General features: G+C 42.1%; 1 protein-coding gene across 1 annotated transcript in view; it reads left to right on the forward strand.

Annotated features, from left to right (window-relative positions):
- The first annotated feature begins 5,564 nt into the window (after positions 1–5,564).
- The window catches only part of ttll9 (tubulin tyrosine ligase like 9), a 33,339-nt gene continuing 11,940 nt past the window's right edge, over positions 5,565–26,963 (forward strand). Inside the window, exons 1-5 of the mRNA XM_062979168.1 lie at positions 5,565–5,720; positions 10,227–10,273; positions 11,701–11,793; positions 15,678–15,789; positions 16,533–16,718. Of these exons, the coding sequence (XP_062835238.1) occupies positions 5,706–5,720; positions 10,227–10,273; positions 11,701–11,793; positions 15,678–15,789; positions 16,533–16,718 (453 nt within the window). The 5' untranslated portion in view covers positions 5,565–5,705. The remainder of the gene's footprint in view (positions 5,721–10,226; positions 10,274–11,700; positions 11,794–15,677; positions 15,790–16,532; positions 16,719–26,963) is intronic.

Raw genomic sequence — 26,963 nt, forward strand, 5'->3', positions numbered from 1 at the left:
TCAAGTGTTCTGCTATGGCTGACTTCTCTGTTTGGCTTAGTCTGCAGTGCTTTTCATGTTCCTTGATTTGTGTCTGGGCAATGCTGCTGCGTTTGATGGTCCCTATGTCGACTTATTGTCCACAGCTGCACGTTATAAGATAGACTCCTATAGTGGTGAGAGGATCCCTCTTAGCCTTTGCTGAACGTAGCATTTGTTGAATTCCAACAGCCTTCACAAACTTCAGAAGATGCCATTAGATACAGATGCAGGTGAAACGTCAGGAGAGAATGCTACCAGAACAGGGCCGTACAGCCCGGAAAAAAATTCACAGTAACTCAGTGATCCCAGCGATGAAAGCACTTGACAATCTGAGACTACGCAGCAGAAATGAGTGCTGACAATCTTAGTTACCCTGGAATATAAACACCAATCATACAGCAGATACTGTCTTCACTCCAACCAGGAAAGTTTTATGTTTTTGCAGTTCCATAATATACAGTTTGTCCAATCTATAAACAGTCGCTCCTCCTTCTACTAAGTTTTCTCTTTCCCTATACAGTAAAGTCTCACTTATCCAAGCTAAACGGGCTGGCAGAAGCTTGGATAAGCGAATATCTTGGATAATAAGGAGGGATTAAGGAAAAGCCTATTAAACAACAAATTAGGTTATGATTTTACAAATTAAGCACCAAAACATCATGTTATACAACAAATTTGACAGAAAAAGTAGTTCAATATGCAGTAATATTATGTTGTAATTACCGTATTTACGAATTTAGCACCAAAATATCACGATATATTGAAAACATTGACTACAAAAATGGCTTGGATAATCCAGAATCTTGGATAAGCGAGGCTTGGATAAGTGAGACTCTACTGTATCTTCAGTTATATCACTATATTTGATCCACAAGTTCATAGAATCATAAGACACATCAAAATCTAAATCTAATCTAAATCCATTCCTAGAGTTTGAGGGTGCCCCAAAGGCCATCCAGTCCAACCCCATTCTACCATGCCAGTAGACACAGTCAAAGCCCTCCCAAGAGATGGCCATCCAGCCTCTGCTTCAAAACCTTCAACGGAAAAGACTTCCAGGAAGAAACCATTGCCAATCCAAGACCCGGGAGATATAGAAGGTTGAGAGAAGGAGACATGAGAGCCATGATTAAATATCTGAAAGGATGTCCACCAAAAAAAGGGAGCTTGTTTCCTTTCTGCTGCCCTGGAGACTAGAACACAATGGACCTATGTGTTCAAATGACAGATTCCACTTGAACATAAGGAGGAATTTCTTGGGTGTAAGAAAAGCTCTTTAACAGTGGAACTCTTTGCATCAAAGTCCTTCCTTGGAGGCTTTTAAACAGAAGCTGGATGGCCATCTGTCGGGTTGCTTTGATTGTACTTTTCCTGCATGAAGGCAGAAGGGGGTTGGAATTGATGGCCCTGTGGTCTCTCCCAACTCTTATCTATCTATCTATCTATCTATCTATCTATCTATCTATCTATCGATCTATCTATGTAAGTGTAGGGTTGTTGTATGTTTTCAGAGGTTGCCTGAGGATGCCTGCCATAGATGTGGGCGAAACGTCAGGAGAGAATACTTCTGGAACATGGCCATACAGCCAGGAAAACATACAACAACCCTTTGATCCCGGCCATGAAAGCGTTTGACAACATATATAAATGTAATATGCTTTTTTTTCCATGGAGTAAACAACAAAACCACTGAATCCAATCACACTAAATTTGTCCACAAAAGACATGGTCATCCCATCTATGTCTTTCAATATAAAAACCCTAGAAAAATATATAAATTACTGTGGTATAAGAAAACTGAACAATATAATCTCTAAAATCAGGACAGTAAATAAAGAACAGCACTCTGAAAACAGGACAATTCCAGACAGGAAATAATCAGGGCCAGCTAACACCTCCCAACAAACTATTCTCCTTGGGAGGAATCAGCCAGGCTTTGAAACTACAAGGCCATTCAGTGCTAATTGACCTCTTTCTCTGTATACCCTCCACCTCAGAGTCTCACTTATCCAACACTCGCTTATCCAACATTCTGGATTATCCAATGCATTTTTGTAGACAATATTTTCAATATATCATGATATTTTGGTACTAAATTCGTAAATACAGTAATTACTACATAGCATTACTGTGTATTGAACTACTTTTTCTGTCAAATTTGTTGTATAACTTGATGTTTTGGTGCTTAATTTGTAAAATCATAACCTAATTTTAATAGGCTTTTCCTTAATCCCTCCTTATTATCCAAGATATTCGCTTATCCAATGTTCTGCCGGCCCGTTTATGTTGGATAAGTGAGACTCTACTTTATTATTATTATTATTATTAAAATTATTATCATTGGGTTGATGTGAACCATGAAAATGAATAAAACCAGGCACCCAGCATTACAAAACTCTACAACCAGGGCAGTAAATAAAGAACAACACTCAGAAAACAGGACAAATTCCAGACAGGAAACAATCAGGGCCAGCTAACACATCCCAACAAAGCATTCCCCCAGGGAGGAAACTACCAGGCTTTGAAGCTGCAGAGCCATTCAGTGCTAATCAAGGTGACTAATTACAACATTCATACTTGCTTCCACAAACAAAAACCCTCTTAGGATTATGCCACAGCAACACGTGGCTGGGCACAGCTAGTGATCTTTTAAATGTTTAGGCAGAATCCCATTGTGTCCTAGTCTCCGGAGTTGAAATCAATCTTGGTCCAGATGCCTGGGGTTCACATGGGGCTGTTCTTGTTCATTTTGCCACATGCATGAAAGTGTCCCTTTGATTCCTTGTGGTCATGACAAGCCACACAGATGGTCCAGAGAAACGTGCAGAAACAGGGATGCGCTTCCAGCTGCCCTTGAAGCCTTGTCATGCTCCAAATAGCCACAGCTATCCTTCCAGAGACCAAAGATTTTAGTGACCTCTCCTAATCCATGTGGGAAAAGCAGAATCATGGAAATCTAGAGCTAGAAGAGACTCCAAGGGCCCTCCAGTCCAAGGCCCTTTTGCCAGGCAGAAAGACACCACCAAAACACTCCTGACAGATGGCCGTCCTGCCTCTGGTTAAAGAAGGAGACTCCACTAGATGCTTGGGTGGCACATTCCACTGTGGAACAATCCTCACTGTTAGGAGGTTCTTCCTAATGCTTAGGTGAAATCTCTTTTAAATCCTTGTAAATCTACAAATCCTAGGAAACTGTGCCATTGAGACATGATAGTAAAAGCAGAGTCAAACTGTATGTTTTTTTTTCCACATTTTTGATCAAGATCAAATGCAATACAATGGTATGATTGCTCCCCTTCCCTCCTCCAAAACATACACATAATAGTACTGACAATTGCTCGCCAATATAATATTTATTACAACATTTATTACAACATTTATATCCCGCCCTTCTCACCCGAGAGGGGACTCAGGGCGGCTTACAATAAACACACATATAAAAAAAATTATACAATACACTGTAAATCAGATTAAAAATTATTAACTTAATTAATATTCACTTTCACAAGGGTCCTGTGCCCTTAAGCCAAGCAAATGTGGAGGAATTGCTGTAGTAGATGATCCAGACTATTTGAAATAATGTTAAATAATGTTAAAGCAGTTAAAGCGGAATCATGATGCTGTAATTATGTGGTGCAACGGGTTAAACCGCTGAGCTGCTGAACTTGCTGACCGAAAGGTCGGTAGTTCAAATCCGGCGAGCAGGGTGAGCTACCGCTGTTAGCCCCAGCTTCTGCCAACCTAGCAGTTCGAAAACATGCAAATGTGAGATCAATAGGTACCTCCTCGGCAGGACGGTAATGGCGCTCCATGCAGTCATGCTGGCCACATGACCTAGGAGGTGTCTATGGACAACGCCGGCTCTGCAGCTTAGAAATGGAGATGAGCACCAACCCCCAGAGTCAGACACGACTAGACTTAATGTCAGGGGGAAAACTTTACCTTTACCTTTGTGGTGTGAAAGGGACTGTACGTACATTCATATTGTTTTCTTGTAATAATAAATTTTTATTAGTAACCCGGCTCGAGACAGGGCACATTATCATTATCATAATAAAGCACATTCCATATAATTGTACACGTGAAAATATATTTTTACAAAATACACCTATGAAAATAGATGGAACAAAGATTAATAATAGTAATTCAGTATAGTCTTGCTTATCCGATATAAACGGGCTGGCAGAATGTTGGATAAGTGAAAATGTTGGATAATAAGGAGGGATTAAGGAAAATCCCTCCTTATTAAACATCAAATTACGTTATGGTTTTACAAATTAATCACCAAAAAATCATGTTTTACAACAAATTGACAGAAAAAGCAATTCAATAGACAGTAAGGTTATGTAGAAGTTACTGTATTTACAAATTTTGCACCAATATATTGAAAACATAGACTACAAAAACACTGACTACTAAAAGGCAGACTGCGTTGGATAATCCAGAACGTTGGGCAAGCCAAGGTTGGATAATCGAGAGACTACTGTAATAATGATAATACTGTAATAAATTATATTTCTTACTCGCCTCTCCTCGAAGCGAGTTATAGAATAATTAAAGCCCATAAATAAAAATACTACAAATACACATATTAAACCGTATTTCTATAAAAGACATGTTAAAGTATACAAAGGCAAGAAGCATTGGATGTAAATTTGAAATTTACAATTTAATGCTGAACTGCTTTCCAGGCCCTTCAAAGAACCAGTGAAGTTTGAGCGGCCCCATCTGCACTGCCATTATAATGCGGATTAAACTGCATTGTATGGTCAGTGTAGACTACTGCTATAATGCTGTTTGAATTGCAGTGAAGGGATTTATATGATCCTATCATGCAGTCCAATCTGCATTATAATAAATGAAGGATGGAAACATCTCAATAGAATTCTATTCACTTTCGAAGCCCCGCCCACAGAAGGCCCCGCCCACTTTCCAAGCTCCTCTTCCATTAGCCACACTTCCTTGAATCCCCGGCTCCAAGAAGCCCCGCCTACTTTTGAAGCTCCTCTTCCATTAGCCAGTTACCCGAAGCCCCGCCTCCATAAGGCCCCGCCCACTTTCAAAGCTCCTCATGCATTAGCCACTTACCCGAAGCCCCGCCTCCATAAGGCCCCGCCCACTTTCGAAGCTCCCCTTCCATTAGCCACTTACCCGAAGCCTCGTTTCCAGATGGCCCCGCCCATTTTCGTAGCTCCTTTCCATTAGGCATACTATCCCGAAGCCCCGCCTCCAGATGGCGCCGCCTACTTTTAAAGCTCCTCTTCCATTAGCCACACTTCCCGAAGCCCCGCCTCCAGAAGGCCTCCGCCCATTTTCAAAGCTCCTCCTCCATTAGCCGCACTTATTTGCAGCCCCACCCCCAGGAGGCCCCGCCTACTTTTAAAGCTCCTCTTCCATTAGCCACACTTCCCCCGAAGCCCCGCCTCCATAAGGCCATACTTCCCAGAAGCCCCGCCCTCAGAAGGTCCCGCCCACTTTCGGAGTTCCTCCTCTACTAGTCACTTCCCCCGAAGCCCCGCCTCTAGAAGGCCCCGCCCACTTTAGAAAGCCCTCCCCGAGGCTCCGCCCACCCCTTTTGCGGCCTACCCCGGTTGCCATGGGGACGCGAGGCGCCAAACCCGGCGAAGGCCGCAATGGAGGCTCTGGCCTGATCCCCGCCGGAAGGGGTGGGACGGAGGAGAGCCATGGCCAAAAACAAGGTGAATGACGGAAGGAACGTAGCTCCTCTTGTGATTAGTTCAGGAATGGTCAAGTTGGGCCCTCCGGGTGTTTTGGACTCCAACTCCCACCATTCCTCACAGCCTCAGGCCCTTTCCTTTTCCCCCTCAGCCGCTTAAGCTGAGGGGGAAAAGGAAAGGGCCTGAGGCTGTGAGGAATGGTGGGAGTTGGAGTCCAAAACACCCGGAGGGCCCATCTTTGCCCATACCTGGATTAGCTGCATGTTCTTCTCATTTTATATTTATATCAATTATTATTATTATTATTATTATATCTATCCTATTGATATCTCACCTTCTTTACATTATTATTATTCTATATTTATATCCTTTGTTATTATTATTATATTTATATGTATGTCTTCTTTCATTTATTTATATCCAGCTTTCTTTTTCTTATGGCCCCCTTTCCAAATTATGCCCCTGGTGGCACAGTGTGTTAAAGCGCAAAGCTGCTGAGCTTGCGGACCAAAAGGTCCCAGTTTCAAATCCCGGGAGCGGAATGCGCGCTCGCTGTTAGCCCCAGCTCCTGCCAACTTAGCAGTTTGAAAACATGCAAATGTGAGTAGATCAATAGGTATCGCTCCGGCAGGAAAGTAACAGCGCTCCATGCAGTCATGCCTGCCACATGACCTGGAGATGTCTATGGACAATGCCAGCTCTTCGGCTTAGATATTGAGATGAGCACCAACCCCCAGAGTCGGTCACGACTGGACTTAACGTCAGGGGAAACCTTTACCTTTACCTTAGAGCATGTTCATAATAAATTGTGGCAAGTTCTTGGCGGTACGGGGAGACCACGTTACCTTGTCTGTCTCCTGAGGAATCTGTATCACGACCAAATACTGTACCAACAGTAAGAACAGATCCCGGAACAACAGACTGGTTCAAAATTGGGAAAGGAGTGCGGCAGGGATGCATACTTTCACCCTCCCTATTCAACTTGTACGGAGAACACATCATGCAACATGCGGGGCTTGACGAATCCAATGCTGGAGTTAAAATGTCTGGAAGAAACATTAACAACCTTGGGTATGCAGATGATAGCACTCTGATGGCTGAAAGCGAGGAGGAGCTGAGGAGCCTTCTAACCATGGTGAAAAAAGAAAGTGCAAAAGCTGGGTTGCAGCTAAACATCAAAAAACCAGGTTTATGTCAACCAGACTGATTGATAACTGGCAAATAGAGGGAGGAAACGTGGACAGACTTTGTGTTTCTAGGTGCAATGATGACTGCAGACGCAGACTGCAGCCAGGAAATCAGAAGACGTTTCCTACTTGGGAGGAGAGTAATGACCAGCCTCGATAAAATAGTGGAGAGTAGAGATATCACAATGGCAAAGAAGGTCTGCATAGTTAAAGCAATGTATTCCATGTAGTAACCTTATGGATGCGAGAGCTGGACCATAAGGAAGGCTGAGCGAAGGGAGATAGACACATTTGAACTGTGGTGTTGGAGGAAAATGCTGAGAGTGCCTTGGACCGCAAGAAGATCCATTCAGTCCATACTCCAGGAAATAATGTCCGACTACTTATTGGAAAGAAAGATACTAGAGGCAAAGGTGAAGTATTTTGGCCACATAATGAAAGGACAGGAACGCCTGGAGAAGAGAATGGTGCTGGGGAAAATGGAAGGAAAAAGGAAGAGAGGCCGACCAAGGACAAGATGGATGGATGGTATCCTTGAAGTGACTGGCTTAACCTTGAAGGAGCTGGGGATAGCGCTGGCCTACAGGGAGTTCTGGCGTGGGCTGGTCTATGCGGTCATGAAGAGTCAGAAGCGACTGAAAGAATAAAAAACAACAACATGTTCAATCAAAATTCCTGAGATTGGCTCTACAGGCTCCCAGATGTATCTCTAACGTCACCTTACGATTGAAGACAGACGTGTAAGTGGAGGCCAGAGTATGGTCAGCCATTGTTACCTACTGGCTATACCTATCGTTCTCCCCACGTGGTCTTGCTCCTCTAACCATGAGGGACAACTTCCAGTCCACAAGCACTAAAACAGTCTCTTTCCCTCTAGTGTTTTGACCTCTCCTATCAGACTTCCCCTCCACAGTCCCATAACTGCTTTGTTAGCCATGTCTTTAAATAGCACTGTTTTTTTAAAAAAACTGTTTTCTAATCTTGTTTATGACTGCCTCCCTAGGGATTGTGTCTCCCCATCCCAGGGTGTTTGTGCCCCTCTCTGATTATTTTTTCTTATGATTATTATATTTATATCTCACTTTCCTATATTTATTTATACCACACTTTCTTCTCCCTATTATTATTATTATTATTATTATTATTATCATCATCCTCCCATTTTCTTCTTCTTTTTATTATAAAATTCATTCATATCCCACTCTCATCTCTTAATGAGACTTAAAAATCAAGAGTCCACCCTGATTTATTTATTATTTACAGACCATAGATAGAGGTATATAGGCATTTCCCATCTTTGGCGTCCTGGAGGTTGTAATCTGTTCTGGCCATGGTGAGAAGTGAGGGGTGGTGGTGATGGTGGTGTTTCTTCATCCTCCGTGTCAAAGAGCCCTGTTCACAGACTTTCTCCTTTTTTTATCGCTGGCATTTTTCTGGCATTTCCTTTATGGTGCCATTAAAATGATGAAAACACTCCGCTTTTATCTCCAACCGAAATGCAAGGAGTGGCCCACAACAATAAAAAAAATAGTGCAAGTAATGACATGTAAGTTGTAAAATAGAATTCAACTAACCTGTCTATTGAAAAACTCAAAACGCAAAAGATAAAAGGCACCCCAAGGGAACAACTACATTGTTGAATTAATGCAGTTTGATACCACTTTAACTCAGTGCTACAGAATCCTGGGAGTTGTGGTTTGGTGAGCTCCAGCATTCTTTGGCAGAGGAAAGCTAAAGGCCATTGAAAACTACAACTCCCATGATTCCATAGCATTAAGCCATGGGTGTTAAAGTGGTGTCAAACTGCATTCATTCCACAGTGTAGATGCACTCACTATTGCATACACACTTCCCAACGGCCTAAAAAGGAAGGGAAAAAGAGTTGCAAGGAAGAAGCAATAGATATACTATGTCTTCGTCTTAAAAGTGTCCGCTGGAGATTACACGGTTGTTGTGCATTTCATTGCCTCTATTTGTCAGCCGCAATATTTCACAATTCATTCCCTGTGAGCAAACAAACACATCGCGTTTGTGACAGTTGCTTTTCACTCAGCTGTCGCAATCACAGTAACAGAGTCGTCTGCAGGGGAAGGGTGCCTCATATGTTCCCAGTTAACAAGGAACGATACTTACTACTCATCTACTATTCTCCTTGATGCAGCATAGAATCACATTCGCTTTTCTAGGTGCTGCATCACACTATTAACTGATGTTCAGCTTGTCGTCTAATGATGATGATGATGATGATGATGATTTTTTTTAAGGGTTCAAGACAGGGTACAAGATTATCGAAATACATCAACATAGAATACATTATGTAACAAGATTTGAAAAATGTTGTGTTCCTGATTTGAAAGTGTTATTTCCTGTTTAATTGTGCAGTCCTTACTTTGAAAGTGGTTGTTATACTCAGAAACTTCATTTTTGTGGCTGCCACAAACTCTGTTGTATTGGTTGAGACTGTGATATATTCATTGAAAGATTACAGCAAAATATGCAATAGGAGGATGTCCCTCCCGGAAAGACAAAGTTTTTGAAGTTTCATAAACTTTCTCCATGGTTGTATGATAGAACCAATTAGGAAATGACATGTATAACTCAGGAACAAAAATTGTGTTACATAGTGAGATAGATAGATAGATAGATAGATAGATAAAAAAATACATATCTCAAAACAAGGCAGGGTGAAAGATAGTCAAAACACATCAACACAGAATATATACAACAAAAATTCATATCTCAAATTCCAAATGTATGGTGTTAAGACTCCTAGATCCCTTTCACATGGACTGTTTTCAAGTCACCCATGCTATACCTGTGCAATTCATTTTCATTGCCAAAGTGCAGTACCATACATTTCTCTGTTGAAATTTGTACGGTGAGTCTTGGCCAATCAGCTCTCTAATCTATGAAGGTCATTTTGGATCCGGATCCTGTTCTCTGGGGTGTTAGCTCTCCTTCCCAATTTGGTCCTGTTTGCACATGTCCCCTGTTCCATCGTGGTCAGTACCAAAGTGCTAGCCTACAGACATATCAAGAGCCAGAAGACCTTATTATCTACATTATCTGCTTTGAACCGGATTATACGAGTCTACACTGCCATATAAGTGAGTTCAAAGCAGATTATCTGGATTCAGAAACTGGATTATGTGACAGTGTCGATGAGACGCCAGGCAAATTGATTTATCCCCATATTAAGGAAAGATGGGGAAATGTTTTGAAGTTTCACAGAAATTCTGGAGTAGCCCTGTCCTTCAGGCAGATGTGAAAAAGTGCTTTGGGGCGCACACCCCTTGTTTAGGATTTCTAACATGTGCTTTCCCCAATTATCTCATTGCAGAACGTAAATTATAAAGGGCCTTATGGTTACCAGAAGCTAAAAGAGCGGTGAGTAGTGTTATCATCTGGAAACCTTTCCTTGTTTCTGCATGAATAATGGAACAGGGAGGCATATATTTATGGGTTCTCTGCTGCAACATGCATGTTTATATGGGATCGAAATAAGGCAAAAAAGAATACCTCACTACATGTGTTAATGGAGAAAAAGTGAAGTTCACCCTGCAGCTATTGGAAGATGAAATATACTAAACTAAATGAATATAAGTGATGTGCAGAAGTGCCACATAACTCAGTTGTCAGTTTCCCACTGAGTGTTAAGTATTTTTTAAAAATTCCATTTTTATTAATCATTTCAAAATATTTTTGGTAGGGAAAAGGATACAAGTAGGGTACTTGTGATAGTGTTAGTAAATTAAATCTTATCAAATATCTAATAAATCAATGAGAAGGAGAAGAATGGTATAGAGGGGAAAGGAAAAAAATATATAACATTTTATCGTGTTCCATCCAGTTCTTTGTCTCTGTTGTACAAACACTCATTACTTGTGATACTAAAGTTTTGCAAGTTTGGTATATCCTCCATATCAAAGAGAGGAATGTTATTATCGCCTATTACACCCAATAGTCTTTTTTCTTGAACCTTCTTGTGTTTTCTGTCTTGTTCCATCTCTCTTTTTTTCTCCTTTTTTCTTTGTAAAAGTTCTTCATTGTTCCTGTTAATTTGTTTCTTTCAACTCTCTTGTTAAGTTTAATTTATTGCCAAACCTAAGCTAAAAAACTTAATTGAATTAATCTGTTTGTTAGTCGGTTAGTATTTATGTGTACAAAATATACTATATATCGCTATCATTCTTCCCCCTCTTTTTCCTCTATTATTTACTTATTTATTTACAGTATTTATATTCCGCCATTCTCACCCCGGAGGGGACTCAGGCAGATTACAGAACATACGTATGCGGCAAACATTCAGTGCCATTTATACACAGACAACACAGACAGTTGTACATAGAAAGAGGTATATATGGGCTTTTTCCCATCTTGGGCATCTTGGAAGCTTGTGCTCAGTTCCGGCCACCGGAACACGGGCGGTGGGGAGGGGGGTGTTGCTCCATCTCCTTGCTGAAGAGCTGTGTTCGTAAACTTCCTCCTTTAGATTGAATCACCGGCATTTTTCTGGCATTTCCTTATGGGTGCCTTAAAATACTTCCCTGCTTTTAAGCAGTACCTATTAATCTACTCACATTTTTGCTTTTGACCACTAGGTAAGCAGAAGCTGGACTAAAGATCAGAAGCTCACCCTGCTTCGAACTGCCAGCCTTTTGATTAGCAAGATTATTCATTACTATCACCTGATCAAAACCTCTCATTGCTTTTAGTTTAATTTCCAATATTATTATGGCAATAATCGAATGTGTTGTTTGCAGTAGGTATCCACACTGCTTGCATGTAATGGAATGAATATTTCTTTGTTATAGCGAACCTCGAGCATCCATCCGGTTCAAGTGTGCCCTCACCAACACCATTTTGGATGTCCTTCGGCAGCGGCCGGGATGGACTGAAGTGAAAGAGTAAGGCTTGTGCCATACATACTTTAAAAAGCATTAAAATGTTCTTTTATTCCGTTCACAGTGAGACAGAGTTTATAACTTTGCAATACAGAGAACGAAATTGGACACATAGACTATAGCTACATTGGGTACACAAACAAAGGGGATATTACATTTTATTCAGCATTTACACACATATAAAGATTCACTCATTCATGTATACATTACCATCTCTTCTTCCTTCTCCTGAAAAAGAGACCTGAAGTAGGCCAGATTGCGTTCCCAGCAAATCTGTAATTTTGCTGATACACCATCTCTCTCCATCCCTTTGAGAAGTGGCAGGTGGACCAGACTCCTCTTGTCTGCCACAATTTTGGAATAGTTAAGTGTCTCTTGTATAGCATATTTCTTCCTGATGTTGTTCCAAAAAGTTGTAAATGAATGACAAGTTGTTTTCCAGCTAAAACTTGTTGATTCCATCAGTTCCAGACAGATGTTGGCTTTTCTTCCTAATTGAGAATTGGTTTTCCTTCTTAAGGAGCATTGTTTGCTTCCATAACTTAAGAGAGCCATTGTCTCTGGTAATGTAAACACGTTGTTTCCCACCAAGAGTTAATCATCTGTTTCTGGTCATCAGCAGTTCAGCAACTTTTAATGACAGTTCATGTTTTCCAGGCCTCATTTCTTAGGATGGCATATTTAGGCTATATAGGTCCTGGCCATACACATTTCATACAATTTCATTCAATCCACGCATCATATATTCATCACACTTGTGTTCTTATCAGGGTTATGGGCTTTTGGTTTTCTCTGAATTTTAATCCTGCCAGAAATATAGAATGTAGGTTCTGGTGAAACAAGTCAAAAGTACGTTTGAATATTGGCTGTTAGGAATTGTGGGAATTGAAGTCCACAAACACATGGAGGGTCGAAGTTGGCCCATGTCTGATTTATGCTTTGGGCACCTCCTTGTGATAGGAAGACCTTGGTATCTTTGGAAAGGCCATCGGCTCAGTGAGAAAAGCAGAATCTGCTTTCATCAATATCTTGAGTCCTCCTCTGGGAGAAAGGCAGGATGTCCTGGGAAGCAAGGAAGGAAAGAAGGAAGATATTATCTGCTCGCCTGCTTTAGTTTGATAGTCATGCCATCCAGTGTTTCACAAATGAAAACTGGGACATGTATTGCCAAACAATAAGGAAAGGTCATCAAGATGGCAAAAGGATGTTATTGTGATGCCTCATGGGCCTTGTAGTCCTGTTCCTAGTACTATTGTGGCAGATGAAGATGAAAACATGGGGTTTTCGCCGGTTCAACAAGAGCTGGAGTCTCTTCACCTGCCGGATGTTGATGTTTGCCCTCAAGAATTCAGTGAACCAGGCCTTGGGCAGTACTCCCCTCCGTTTCCCAGGAAGGAATCTTATTCTAAGGACAGAGGAGTCAGAGAAGCTAATCGGAGAAGTCTAAGAATCGCTGCCAAACAAACAGGCTGATTAGGCCTGCTTCCCTTGGGAAAATCTGAGGAGTCTTGCATCTGGTCAGAGTTGGGTTTCGCTTCTTGTTCTCTAGGGAAAGAGATTGTTGGCGGGAAAACGAGACCCAATATAGGGGTTTGGCACGAGAGATTCTTTGCGGAGTCAATTGATCACCTTCAGGAGAGAGATCGTGTGTGGACTTCGTAAACCCAGTTCCTTGCTTTCCGGATCAAGCTTCAAGCCTTGCCCTGCCTTGCGGTTTTACCACGGACCCTGCTTCATGCTTCATGTTTTGTCTTGTCTCCAGTCATGGATCTAGTCAAGAATCAAGTTTATTTCCAGCCTTGTTGTCAAGCTTCCTTGGACTCTAAGACTCTGTTATTTCCCCACACTATTGCTTGGCAAGGTGTGTGTTTCGGTCAAGTGGATTAAAACTTTGAACTCTAATATCATCTATTGGACAATACATTTTTGGACTATATTTGACCTCTTTTGAAAGGTCTGCTTCTGAACTATATTCTTCACTTGTTTCTATTGATTTTATATATTTCTTTAATAAAGATATTAGATAGAGACTGGCCTCTGTGTAAGGTTATTGGTGCCCAGCAGCCAGGGACCTGACAGTTATGGAAGAATATCATGCAAATTAAGAGTACATCTTCACTGTAGAATTAACGCAGTGGGTCAATACTATGGAATCCTGAAATTTGGCAGAAAAAGTTATAGCTTATAAAATGACAGCTCTCCATAACATTGAGCCATGGCATTAAAGTAGGTTCAAACTGCATTAATTTCACATTGTAGAGCAGACTTAGGCAAACTTGGGCTCTCCGGATGTTTTGAACTTCAACTCCCACAATTCCTAACAGCCTAGCGACTGCAAAGGGTGCAGCAAGTTGTATAGGTTGAGCATCCCCTTATCTGGAATTTCAAAATTTCCCAAAATCTGTACTTGGAGGCAACAGTTTTTGCTTTCTGATGATGTGATTGATTCAAAACTTTGTTTCATACTCAAAATTATTTTAAAATGTGTATAAAATTGCCTTCAGGTGATATAAGGTATATATGGAACAAAAAGGAATTTCAATTTTAGACTTGGATGCCATGTCCAAGGTTGTGTATTCTACATATTCCGAAATCTGGAGAAATTCTACTTCTGGTCTCAAGTATTTTGAATAAGAGATATGTACAGAGATATGTCAGCCTCTCTTTTCTGTATGTACTATCTCCATAATAAGGTTGTGAATTATAGTAAGTCCATGCTGTGAAGCACAGGCATTTAAAGGCAAACCACATGTAATAAATACTAGAGAATCTGTTCTCTTCTGCCAGATGCAACCATGATAACAGGAGGCAGGGGGAGCACTGATGCAGGAAGAAGTATAAAATGTTTTTATTTGGCCATTTAATGTTTTAAATGTTTGTATCCAAAGAAAAATGCTTAAAATAACACAGCATAGCATAACTTTTGTAACAGTACAACACAATGTAATATAAATATTGCCACCCTCTTCTTTTATTCCTCTCCTATGCTCAAGCTGCATTTTTATCTGTAAGGAATATGGGCATTTTGGATGCATCTATGCCAGGCATGGGCAAACTTGGGCCCTCCAGGTGTTTTGGACGTCAACTCCCACCATTCCTAACAGCCTCAGGTCCTTTCCTTTCCCCCCTCAGCTGCTTAAGCAAAAGGAAAGGAAAGGGTCTGAGGTAGTACTTGAAAAGCATTGTGTTTTCCGATAATGATCTCAGCTGACAATCGCACACATTAGTCTCAATTTTAAAAATGCAATTTAAAAAGTATCTGGTTTCTTCTTTCAGAGTCAGAGAAATGGCTTTATTTGGGGAGCTTTTGATCGGTTCTTCATTTTATAATTTCCAGTAAATGTACAGTCGTAAAACAACTGTTTTTTTTTATCCTTCCAGAAAACTCATGTAGTTTCATATTGAAAGCAAGCCTAGAAGCAACATTGTTCTTTTGGGAAATTAAAAGGGCCTTGGCATTTATTATGACATTTTAAGTCAACCACGAAGTCCATAAAAACAGAATAAATCAGAGTCCTTGAAGTTTGACTCCACTTTAATTGCTGTAGTTCAATGACATAAGATCCTGGGAGTTGTAGTTCAGTGGAAAAGGAGGGTGAAGACCTTGTAAAACTGCAGCTCCCTTGATTCCATAGGATTGGCCCATGGCAGTTAAAGTGAAGTCAAAGTGCCTTCATTCTACAACATAGACTAAGCATGGGCCAACTTCAGCCCTCCCTCCAGGTGTTTTGGACTGCAACTCCCACCATTCTTAACAGCCGGTAGGCTGTTAGGAATGGTGGGAGTTGAAGTCCAAAACACCTGGAGGGCCCAAGTTGGCTCAGGCCTGATGTAGATGTTCCATATATTTCATGGTTAACTGAATATTCCTTGAATGTCCTCAACAGCGAAGGTGAGTGGGACTTTTACTGGTGTGACGTCCGCTGGCTCCAGGAGAACTTTGACCACACTTACATGGACGAACATGTGCGCATCAGCCACTTCCGGAATCACTATGAGGTGAGAGAGATAGGGGAATCATTGAATCATAAAAGAGACCTTATTGTGCAACTCCTTATTGTGCAAGAAAATACAATCAAAACACTCCTGACAGATGACCAGCTAGCCTCTATCTAAAAACCTTCAATACAACTTTAGTAAAACCAACTTTCTTAGCTAATTCATTTTCAAAGCCCAAAATTGCTACCGGTAGGTGATTTCAGTCTCTCTCAACTAGTGGTGCTTCTTTGCCATGTTTTCAATGCATTTGTCAGTCCGCGGAGTCATCGATCTTTCAGCAGAAGACACAATCACCGGTTCAGTCCAAAAACAGTTTTAATAGTGAGGCTGATAGTGGCAAATATACCATGCAGATTTTTATTTTGTGTGTGTTGTAAATTGCATTCAGAAATCTAATCAGGCTTCTTTCAGTGCTGGAAATTGTCTCGTGAATACTCTTAAGATGAAGGATTGCATGAAGTAAGTCTTCTGACAGATCTTTCTCCTATGTATTTAGAACCCTTGCCTTCTTTCCAAGATATGCGAAGGCCAGCTGCCTTTTGTTTCCAAACACTTCATTATTTTTACCTCGATGTTCATTAGACAGCTTGGCCATTTGTATATAAGCTATTAATTTTCCTCTCCAATCTCTCGAGTAGCTCTCTTTCTCCGTTCCATGATTTTGCTATAACCAGGCCCATTCCTGCTTGAAGGGAGGATGTAGTGTTAAATGGTCTTTTTTCCTCTCTTTCATCTCCATTCAGCTGACACGGAAGAACTACATCGTGAAGAACCTGAAACGCTTTCGGAAGCAGCTGGAGAGGGAATCCGGGAAGCTGGAGGCCGTGAAGTGTGACTTCTTCCCCAAAACCTTTGAGATGCCCTCCGAGTATCACTTGTTTGTGGAGGAGTTTCGCAAGAACCCCGGCATCACCTGGATCATGAAACCGGTAAGAGAAGGGCAGGCGAAAGGAACGGAACGTGACTACCCCATAATGACCCAGATAAAATAGATCTATCCATGGAAACGTTTAATACCCTATTCCATTCTAGCAATCTCGGCGTACAGTGAAAGTCACACAAGCAGTTAGCATTTGAAACAATAAAAGACATGTAGGATAAAGCAGAGAAAAGTTCAGCCACCTGGATATCTCCTGCAATTAAGATACAATAGATTAGTCAGGTAGCTCAAGCTGTAATGGTTGCTGGCAGCAAATTTCTCTATGACTCAACTACCTTGAGATCTATATTTGAGGGTGCATCTGCACCGCAGGATTAATGCAAGTTGACACTACTTTAACTTCCATGGAATCAATGCTATGGGATCATGGTGTTGTAATTTGAAGAGAAAGCTAAAGATCTTGTAAAACAACAACTCTTAGGGTTCTATAGCTTTGAGCCATGACTGTTAAAGTAGTGCCAAACTGCATTAATTCTACAGTGTTGACTTAGGGAATCTGCTGTTATAATTGAACTCTTCTGGAAAATACATGAATGATTTGTTCTGTATGTGTTCATGATGCATTTAGTGGGGTTTTCCCTTGCCTTCTTCTGAGTCTTGAGAGAATGTGGCATGCCCAATGTCACCAGTGGGTTTCCACAGCTGAGCAGGGATTCAAAATCAAGAGTCATGGTCAAAATTTCAAACTACTACACCAGGTTCAGGCTAAAAGGGTCTGGATATGAGGCTGTTTTGAACTCACTCTTTGGAAAAAGTCTACAAAAGGATCTTGCAACACATTTCAGATTGTGCAGCAACAATTAAAAGCATAACTGAACCTATTAAAGTGATATAATCATAGAGTTGGAAGGGACCACAAGGGCCATCCATTCCAACTCCCTGCCATATAGAAGCACACAATCAAAGCCCTTCTGGCAGATGGCCATCCAGACTCTGCTTGAAAACCTTCAGGGAAGGAAGGAGATTCCACTGGACTCCAAGGCAGCATATTTCATTGTGAAACAGCTCTATCCATCAAGAAGTTCTTCTTAATGTTTAGGTGGAATCCTTTTCCTGCCATTTGAATCCACTGCTCCACGTCCTAGTCTCTAAAGCAGCAGACAATATGACAGCCACCTTGAGTCTCCTTGTGGAGTATAAATATAAATATCTATATACATAATAAAAGTGAAAATATGTATTTGTATGTGTGGTTGGGTGTCCACTTACAGAGACAAGCCCCTGCTTACACAAACATACAGGGACAATTCCATCCTAGATTTTCTGTTTTTCATTCACCACAGACATCCCAGTGTTTCTAACTCTCTCCACGGGTGTGGAATTTGTTTGACCCCGCCCACTGCTTCTCTCATAACCCTTTCCTATTCTTTTCTATGGCACATAGTAAACAGATGAATTGATCAGCAACTAAACATACTGGAGAGGTTTGGGAGAATTCACCATGATTTATAGGAGTTGTAGGTTCTGGGATGTATAGTTCACCTGCAGTCTAAAGGCACACCGAACACCACCGATAGATTTGGAACGAAACTGCCATACAGAACCCCAATGACCAACAAAAAATACTGGAGGTCTTTGGAGGGATTTATAGGAGTTGTAGTTAACCTACATCCAGAGTACGCTATGAACCCAAACAATGATGGATCTGGACCAAACTTGGCATGCATACCCAATATGCCCAAATTTGAATGCTGGTGGGTTTTGAGGGGAATTGGCCTGGACATTTTGTAGTTGTAGGTATTGGGATTTGTAGTTCACCTGCAATCAAGGAGCACTCTGAACTCCACAAAGATGGAATTGGAACTAAACTTGGCACACAGAGACCCCATGACCAGCAAAAAATACTGGAGGTCTTTAGGGTAAATTCACCTTTATTTGAGGAGTTGTAGTTCACCTACATCCAGACAACACTGTGAATCCAAACACCGATGGATCTGGATCAGACTTGGCACACGTACCTTATATGCCAAAATTTGATTACTGCAGGGGTTTGGAGGGAACTGATCTTCCTTTCTGGGAGTTATAGTTCACTCACAACCAGGGAAACCATGACCCTCACCGATGATGGAGCTGAACCAAACTTGGCACACAGAACCCCCATGACTACCTCAACCTACTGGAGTAGTTTGAGGGGATTGACTCACTGTAGTGGGAGTTATAGTTTACCCTACAGCCAGAGAGCACACTGAACCCCACCCGTGATGCATCCAGAGCAAAATTGCAACGTAACAAACTTTAAGTACTGATAGAATTTTCTCAGGGTTAACCTAGCATGATGTGAGTTGTAGTTCACCCACAACCTTATGCATTTTGTACAATTAAATTATTATTTTTCAAATAACCCGGGCAACGCTGAGTACCCAAGCTAGTAAGAATAATGATAATTATCATTATCCTTTCAAATATTTAAACACCCAGCTCCCTAAGCAACTCCTCCAAACCTTTTATTATTTTAGTCGCCTTTCTTTGGACACATTCCTTTTTGAATTGCTTTGCCCACAGGGTTATTCTAGAATTGTGATGAGTCATGGGCCATGTAGTCCCGTTCCTGGCACTGTTGTGCTAGATGAAGAGGAAGACTTGGGTTTTTCACCGTTTCAGTCAGAATTGGAACTTTCCCAGCCAGATTTGGATACCTTGCACCTGCAAGAGATTTGTCTTCCAGAAGTCTGTCAAACAAGCCCTGAGCCTAAATCTCCTACATTTTCTCGCCATGAGTTTTGTAAACAACAGAGGGGAGTTCAAGCGGCCTCTCGCAGGAGTGCTAGGATAGCTGCTAAGCATTCAGCTGATTAAGTCTGCTTTCCATGGGAAACTTTAAGGAGTCACACATCTGGACTCAGAGAATAGCTTTCGTTTCTGGTTCTCCAGAGAACTGCTCTTTGGCGGGAAAACCGGGACCCTATTTAGGTGTTCTACCCACAAAGGGATCTTGCGGAGTCAATTCGTCAGCTACCGGAGTAGCGTGTGTGGACAGCTACTCCGTTTCCAAGCCTCGTTCCTGTTTCAAGCCTTGTTCCCGATTCCAAGCCTTCGTTTCCAGCCTTGTTTTACTCTCCGGATTTTGCCTTGTTTTCCGGACCTCGCCAAGCAATTCCACGGAACCTATTCTTGCTCCTCGTTTCCTTGTTGCCTTGAACCAAGCCTTGTGTTCCAAGAATCAAATTATTTCCTAGCCTTGCTCAAGTTCATGGACTAAAGGACCTTGTCATCTCCCCTCACTTTGCCTGGCAAAGTGAGTGTTTCGGTTATTGGATTACAACTTTGGACCTTAATATTTCATATTGGACATTGTTTCTTTGGACTAATTTTGACCTTTTCTGAAAGGTCTACTCCTGGACTAATTCTTACACTTGCTTTTATTAACTTTATATATTTCCTTAATAAAGATATTAGATAGATTCTGGCCTCTGTGTATGGTTATTGGTGCTCTGCTGCCTGGGTCGTGACAAGAATAGAGCAGAATAGAATGAGTAGTAGTATGATTTCCCTCCATTTCTACGCTCTGGACTCCTATTGATGCAGCCTAGATTTGCATTGGCTTGGCTCATGTTCAGTCTCCTATGACTCTTAGGTCGCTTTCACATGGACTGTTTCCAAACCAGGTCTCACGCATCCTATATCTGTGTATTTCATTTTTTTCCCTGCTTAGGTGTAGTACCTCTCATTTTCTGTAGTTGTTTACTCACTCCTCCTATGGCCCGGTGCTACGTATGCCCTTCCTGAAGATCTAAAGAGAATGGGGATATTCTTGGCTGTTATAATTGATTCTTCTCAGCCATCTCTCTATGGAAGCCGGGAAAATGGAGCTGGCAAGATGTTGCACATCTCCCAGGAAAGGCTTTGCTGCCAAAGCCAGATGAGGAGAGCCATTTAGCATCATGCGCGCTGCACCACGGCATCGCATAATTGCCTGCGGACCCATCTGTGAAGCGCACCGCAGGACGAGCACTTTGCTGGGCAAAGGAGAATGGGCATCATCCGCTGGCTTTGCCGCCTTGCCTTGCCTTGCCTTGCCTGCCAAGAAAGGGTGGTCTTCTAAGGAGGGGAATGGGAGGCAATTATGCAAACGAGCCTGTGAATTACTGCCAGGAGGATAGCAGCCAGCGATTATCTAAGTCTACAAATGATAATTTGTGTTAATTGCCAGCAAGGAATCTTGCATTAAAGCCGATTTGGGCCCACATCCTCAATTAAGATTGGGAGAAAACGGGGATACGCTAAGCAAGAGTGTATTAAACAGGTTGCAATTATCAACATCTTGCTGACAGGTGGAAGGATGCAGGTTGCAGAAGGCTTGGAAACAGGCAGAGACAGGAATCGAATTTGTCTTGTATTCGGTTAATTGATTTGCAATTATTCAGGCTGCCCTTTCCTCAAGGGTTAGGAAGGAGATATCTGAAAATGAGTTAAAATGAATATGAAAGGCTTGTTTAAACCATTTCCCACTGTAGATTTATAGCAAGGTCTTGCAGGAGCAGATGAAGTCACTGCTTTTCTCGTCAGGATTAGGCAGCGTTTAATGGCAGGGAGCTGTAAATTCAGCAGATTGAAAATCCACATTTTATGGCGCCAATATATTCAGCCAAACAATCATCACTGTTGCTATGTTGCCTGAAGAAAAAGAGTTGCAAAAGAGAGGAAAAGCCTTTCTATATGGCCATGCGGAACAGGGATTTGTACCATTGGTGGTTGCCATTGTCTCAGAAAGAAGGGGTGAAAAAATGGGTGAGTGAAGAGAATAATAATGATGGTAATGATGATGATGATTATGATGTCCCGTTTTCTTCTCTTAATGAGATTCAAAGTGGCTACAGAAGGCATAGACAGTTGTGTTAAAGTGTTTTGTCCCCCAGATGAACCCTCTTAGGTGCCCTATTCTCTGCAAGAACAGAGTTGGGAACTCACAGCAAAAGGTGTAACCATAAACAAAAAAGTAATTTAATTGTATTGATTATCAGTTTCCTAATTCCTCCCAGTCTCTTTTCTATGTCCTTTATCTGGCTTTGACTTCTGTTAACATCTCCTGTGAAGTCTCTTTAACCTTAGATGTGGACGATATTGTAGCCTCTAGGCTCCTAGGCACCCTTAGACTGACTAACTGGGAAGGAGTTGCTGAAGACTGCAATCTCCATCTCTAGGGAGTTTCTTAAAGGGATAGGGTCTAATTAAGTTTCCCTCTCTCAGAAAACTATAAAAAAGGAACTGAACTCATTCTAACTAAAGGGACAACCGAGGCTCAATAAAGAAAATAGTAAAAGCCTCTGTGGGGGCATTACAGAAGGATAAATATAAAAGTTATCCTCTGTTCCTTGAGTGTCTTCCAACTTACAAGTATTAAATTTCTGCACTATTTCTTGTTTAGATTCTTTCCACTCTTATTTCAGACCTGGTTATGGGACAGAGACAACCTTGGGCACTTTGGCAGGAGATCTAGACAGAGAAGTGGACAAAGGGGAGCACGCCCTTGTTGGTTTTAACCTTTCAGCGGCTTTTGATGCCATTAATCATGGTTTCCTTCTGAGTGGCCGCTCTGAGATGGGGCTTGAAGGTACTACTCTGTTAGATAGATAATGCATTATTGGACCGAAATGCATTGGCTGTAATTCTATTGTGGAAAACTGATGGAAAATACAGGTCTAATGGACATGTGGTCACACACCTGCTGAAGGGTTAAGTAGGTAGTGACATGTAAGTTAGGGGAAAGGTTGTAGAAGCTGAGTGATGATCATGTGACAGTCATGACGAGGGTTACATCATTCATTTTTGTACTTGGCTGATGAGGAGCAAGTTATGAGTATAAAAGAGGGCAGGAAGCATGTGTTCTTTCTCTTGCTATGCCTGTCTTGCTTCTCACCATACATCTGTTGTTGATATCTGTTACCTACATTGTGGGTATATCTCTATCTACGCCATTGACTGATAGGAGATCAGGGTATCTGACGTGTATGTATAAAGCTATACATAACGCAATGTTCTTCCTAATGTTCAGGTGCAATCTCCTTTCCTGAAGTTCGGAGCCATTGTTCCATGTCCTAGTCTCCAGGGCAGCAGAAAACAAGCTTCCTCCCTCCTCCCTAGATCATAGAACAGGAATTCAGCCAATGTTAAATGGGGTCATAGTTCCCCTGAAAATGCAGGTTTTGCAATTTGGGCGTTTTACTCCTAGATTTGGCTCTGGACCTGGAAGCTGTGCAGTGACCAAGAGTGCTTTTGCAAAATTAAAGCTTCTGTGCCAATTGCGTCTGTCCCTGAAGAAGTCAGATCTGGCCCTGTAACATGCATTGATTACATCTTGGTTGGACTACTGTAATGCGCTCTACGTGGGGCTGCCGCACTCCTGGCCCTGTTGTTCTGTGTTTTGCACAAGCCCTGCCCTTCCCTTGCAATTTTTAATACTCCCACTTTCAGTTCTGTGGTGATTTTAGATGTATTTTAAGATGTTTATTTATCTGGTTTAATTGTTTTAACTATATTGTTCTGTCTGTGTTTTGATTTTTGTATTTTGAATTCTTTGTTTTCTGGGCTTGGTCCCCATGTAAGCCACCCTGAGTCCCTTCGGGGAGGTGGAGGCAGGTTATAAGAATAAAGTTGTTGTTGTTGTTGTGATTAAAAGACTTTCCAAAAAGGGCTTAACACTGCCTCACTTTGCACATTCCTAACAACAGTTAGCTAGGATACCACTTTTGTTATCTCTGAGAGGGGTAGGAAACAGGTCAGGCTTGCAGCAGCCCTGGCAATTTTGAATCAATGGGAGGAAGCAAGATAAGGCAGAAGCTATGGTGTGTGTGAGAGAGGTCCTCTGCCAGTTTCCCTTCCCACTTCTGCTGCCTCCCAGTAGCTGCTGGGCACATTTAATCTGTCTCCTTGGAAAGAGGCTTGTATGATATGGAAATCCTTCCTGCAGCTTTGCTACTGCCAACATAGATAACCTTTTGCCTTGCAGGAATATGCAGTTCAGTCACTGCAGGAAGAGAGTGCCATGGCGAGGGAGATGGCGACAGAGAACTAGAAATAGGCAGGAATCTTGGGAACAGTGGGAAATTTCTTCCCAACAAAGGGAAACAATTAGGGGGCAATTTGGGATCCACACAGAGGAAGGAGAAATAAAAATTGCTCTTGCTCTTAAACTTTGAAAACCTTTTGTGATATTTTCCAGTGATGCATTTAATGCCACAGGTATCATAGCACAGAGGAAAGGCACATGGACACAAGCTTCAGAAGCAGGTCAGGCTGAGGCTGGAGAGCCTTGATTGACCAAGCAAATATGTTGGGCTGGAGTCCAAGCGTAGGTGGATATGGGCTTGTGGGTAGCACAGAGGTATTTTTTAGGCAGAGAAAAAAGAAAAATTTCAGGAGGAGAATGCATTGGGGAGGCAACTTGTAAAACAAATAATCCTCTGTTTGGAGATTCAGACATCAGCTCCTTTGAAGTCATTCTATTTACTGTTGATTCAACAACATTAGTGGGGTTGTTGTGTGTTTTCAGGGCTGTATGGCCATCTTCTAGAGGTATTCTTTCCTGACGTTTTGCCCACATCTATGGCAGGCATCCTCACAACCTCTGATGTGGGTGAAACATAGATGTGGGTGAAACATCAAGAGAGAATACTTCTGGAACATAGCCATACAGCCCGGAAAACACACAACAACCCTGTGATTCCGGCGATGAAAGCCTTCGACAACACAACAACATTAGTGATTCCACCCAATTAATTTGGAAGATGCAATGGGTCTTGTGCCCGTTGGCCACTGGTTGGGTTGAAAGGGGTCCATGAGTTTGACCCATTCTCTCCCTTTTTCTCCTAGTCTTCTTTTCCTTCTTCCAGCTGATCTAAAACTACTGGGGCTCCAAGCCTGACCTGTTTTCTCCCATACCTCTTGACCCTTTCCCTGTCCATCACAAACTCAGCTATAAAAAGGAGAAAATCATCTGTCATTGCTGCCTTCTTTTGCCTTTGATTGGTTCACTGCTAGCCTGCCTAGATGCAAACTGGGGCTTTGCTAGTCCCATTATAGGACAGGTGCTCTCTGAGATTCCATGCCTGAGATTGAGAAGTTATATCACAGAAATCCAGCCCTACTAGGAAGGAAGGAAGGAAGGAAGGAAGGAAGGACGAAGGAAGGAAGGAAGGAAGGAAGGAAGGAAGGAAGGAAGGAAGGAAGGAAGGAAGGAAGGAAGGAAGGAAGGATAAATAGAAGACATAAGACTCAAGAAAGATGGAAAATACAAATGCAACTGGGTGATGTGGGTGAGAAGAGAAAGAGAGCAAGGGAGGAGAAGACATTAGGATGTTCTCATTGAGGAAATAAGAAGAAAGTCTGGCAAGTATAGACATGGGAGGAGATGCCAGGCAGATCTCCTGTAATGTCTGTAGCAGTTCCTCCAAATCAGGTTGTAGCAGTGACTGCAAACAATTACAAAAACCTTTCCAAGGCAGCGCTCTCTCCAAGACTTCTTCTCCTGCTCTGAAAGTCTAGGAGAGAGAGAGGCAGGCCATGCAATATGAGAAGATATAAATACCATGTAAGCTATTCTATTAGCTTTACAGTAGAGTTGTCCCTCCACATTTTCGGTTTGGACTTGCCGGGTCCTCCAGTTTGATTCTGTGTTCAGTTTCTAGCCAAAGTTGACCATAAGATCATGCTGGCAGACCTATAAATTCCCAGAGAGGTGTTCTCTCAGGTTCAAAAAATGGCATTTTCTATCTTTACAGGGGTCCTGTGCCCCTAACCCCAACCAATGTTGAAGGAGGCCTGTATTGAGAAGCACATGTCCCTACAATGTCCCTTATGGGTCACACCCCTTTGTGGGTCTGTGCTTTTTGCTCCTTTCTCTTATCATCTCCATACGGACGCCTCTGTGCAAATGCTGAGTTTGCGGCTGCTTTCAAACAGCTGCCACTTAAATGAAGGAGGGAGCTTGGGGAAGTATCTCATGAAAGAGCCTGCAGTAAAAATATTTCTTTCTTTGCCTTACAAAGTGTTCTGCTGGGGAGAAATACGTGGGTCTTAAAACCGAGCAAGTAATATACGAGTCTGAGCCAGAAGCGTTTTAACAGTCCCGTATCTCACTTCCCGCAAGCCTCAGAAAAGCAGGCTTTTATCACTTGGGGGAACTGGGATTCCGGGATTGCAGAGCCGGTTTCAAGAAGGCTGTTGACAGATTGGTAGCATTGCAGGGCACAGGCCCTGAATCAATGGGAGGGCAGACCACCCCAATGCATGGCGGGCTGCTCACAGACAGTGGCAGCCTGAGTCTCCACAAGTCATCCTGCTGTTATAGAAACATACAAACATAGAATCATAGAGTTGGAAGAGACCCCAAGGGCCATCCAGTCCAACTCTTCTGCCAAGCAGGAAGACACAATCTAAGCCCCCCTGACAGATGACCATCCAGCCTCTGCTTAAAAGCTTCCAGAGAAAAAAGGAAACTCCGCTGTACTCCCAGGGAGCACATTCAATGCTGAACAGCTTTCACCAGCATGATATTCTTCCTAATTATGGAATCTCTGTTCCTTCCATTCAAATGTGTTATAGTCTTCAGAGCGGCATTCTCAGAGTGATATCCTTTCAAATTTTGGCCATCACATCCTTGCAATCTTGTTTTCCTGCAAGCTAAAGATTGCCAACTCCCTCAACCGTTCCTCGTAAGGCTTGGCTTCCTAACCTTAGATCATTTCGGTCTCCTTTCTCTGAACACCCTCCTTCTTGTGCATTTCTTTCTTGAATTGTGTTTACCAGAACTGGACACAGTCTAATTCCAGGTAAAGAGGTCTGACCAAAGCAGAAGAGGGTGGGACTTGGGAGCTTATCAGACGGCAGTATTGAGAGGCACCATTAAGTTAAGTGAAGAGAGGAATCGGGAGCTGATTATACTGTCCTCCCTCGCTCATTTTCATTCATTCTCCTCTCATCAGACTTTTAGTGCTTCCCTGTAGGTGCCCACTATCTTCCTCGTCACACCTAGGCAATAAGTCTCCACCAGCAGCTTTTTTTTTCTTCTTCTGTTGGGAATGGACGAGCTGTTAAGCTCTAATCACCCTCTTTATGAGGTAAATTCCCATTAAAATAGCAAAGTAAAAATTGCAGCAGCGTGAGACTTACGCGGTGTGAGTTTGGAAGGCCTCTGTGTCATCAGGAAGGCAAAGGGATGCAAAGTTAGCTTTAAAGTTTAAAAGCATTTATTGAGGTAAAAAGAAATCAATTGATGGATAGAAAAGGTTTGGAGTTA

The sequence above is a fragment of the Anolis carolinensis genome, chromosome 4, assembly GCF_035594765.1.
Source record: "Anolis carolinensis isolate JA03-04 chromosome 4, rAnoCar3.1.pri, whole genome shotgun sequence".
Taxonomy (NCBI): Eukaryota; Metazoa; Chordata; class Lepidosauria; order Squamata; family Dactyloidae; genus Anolis; species Anolis carolinensis.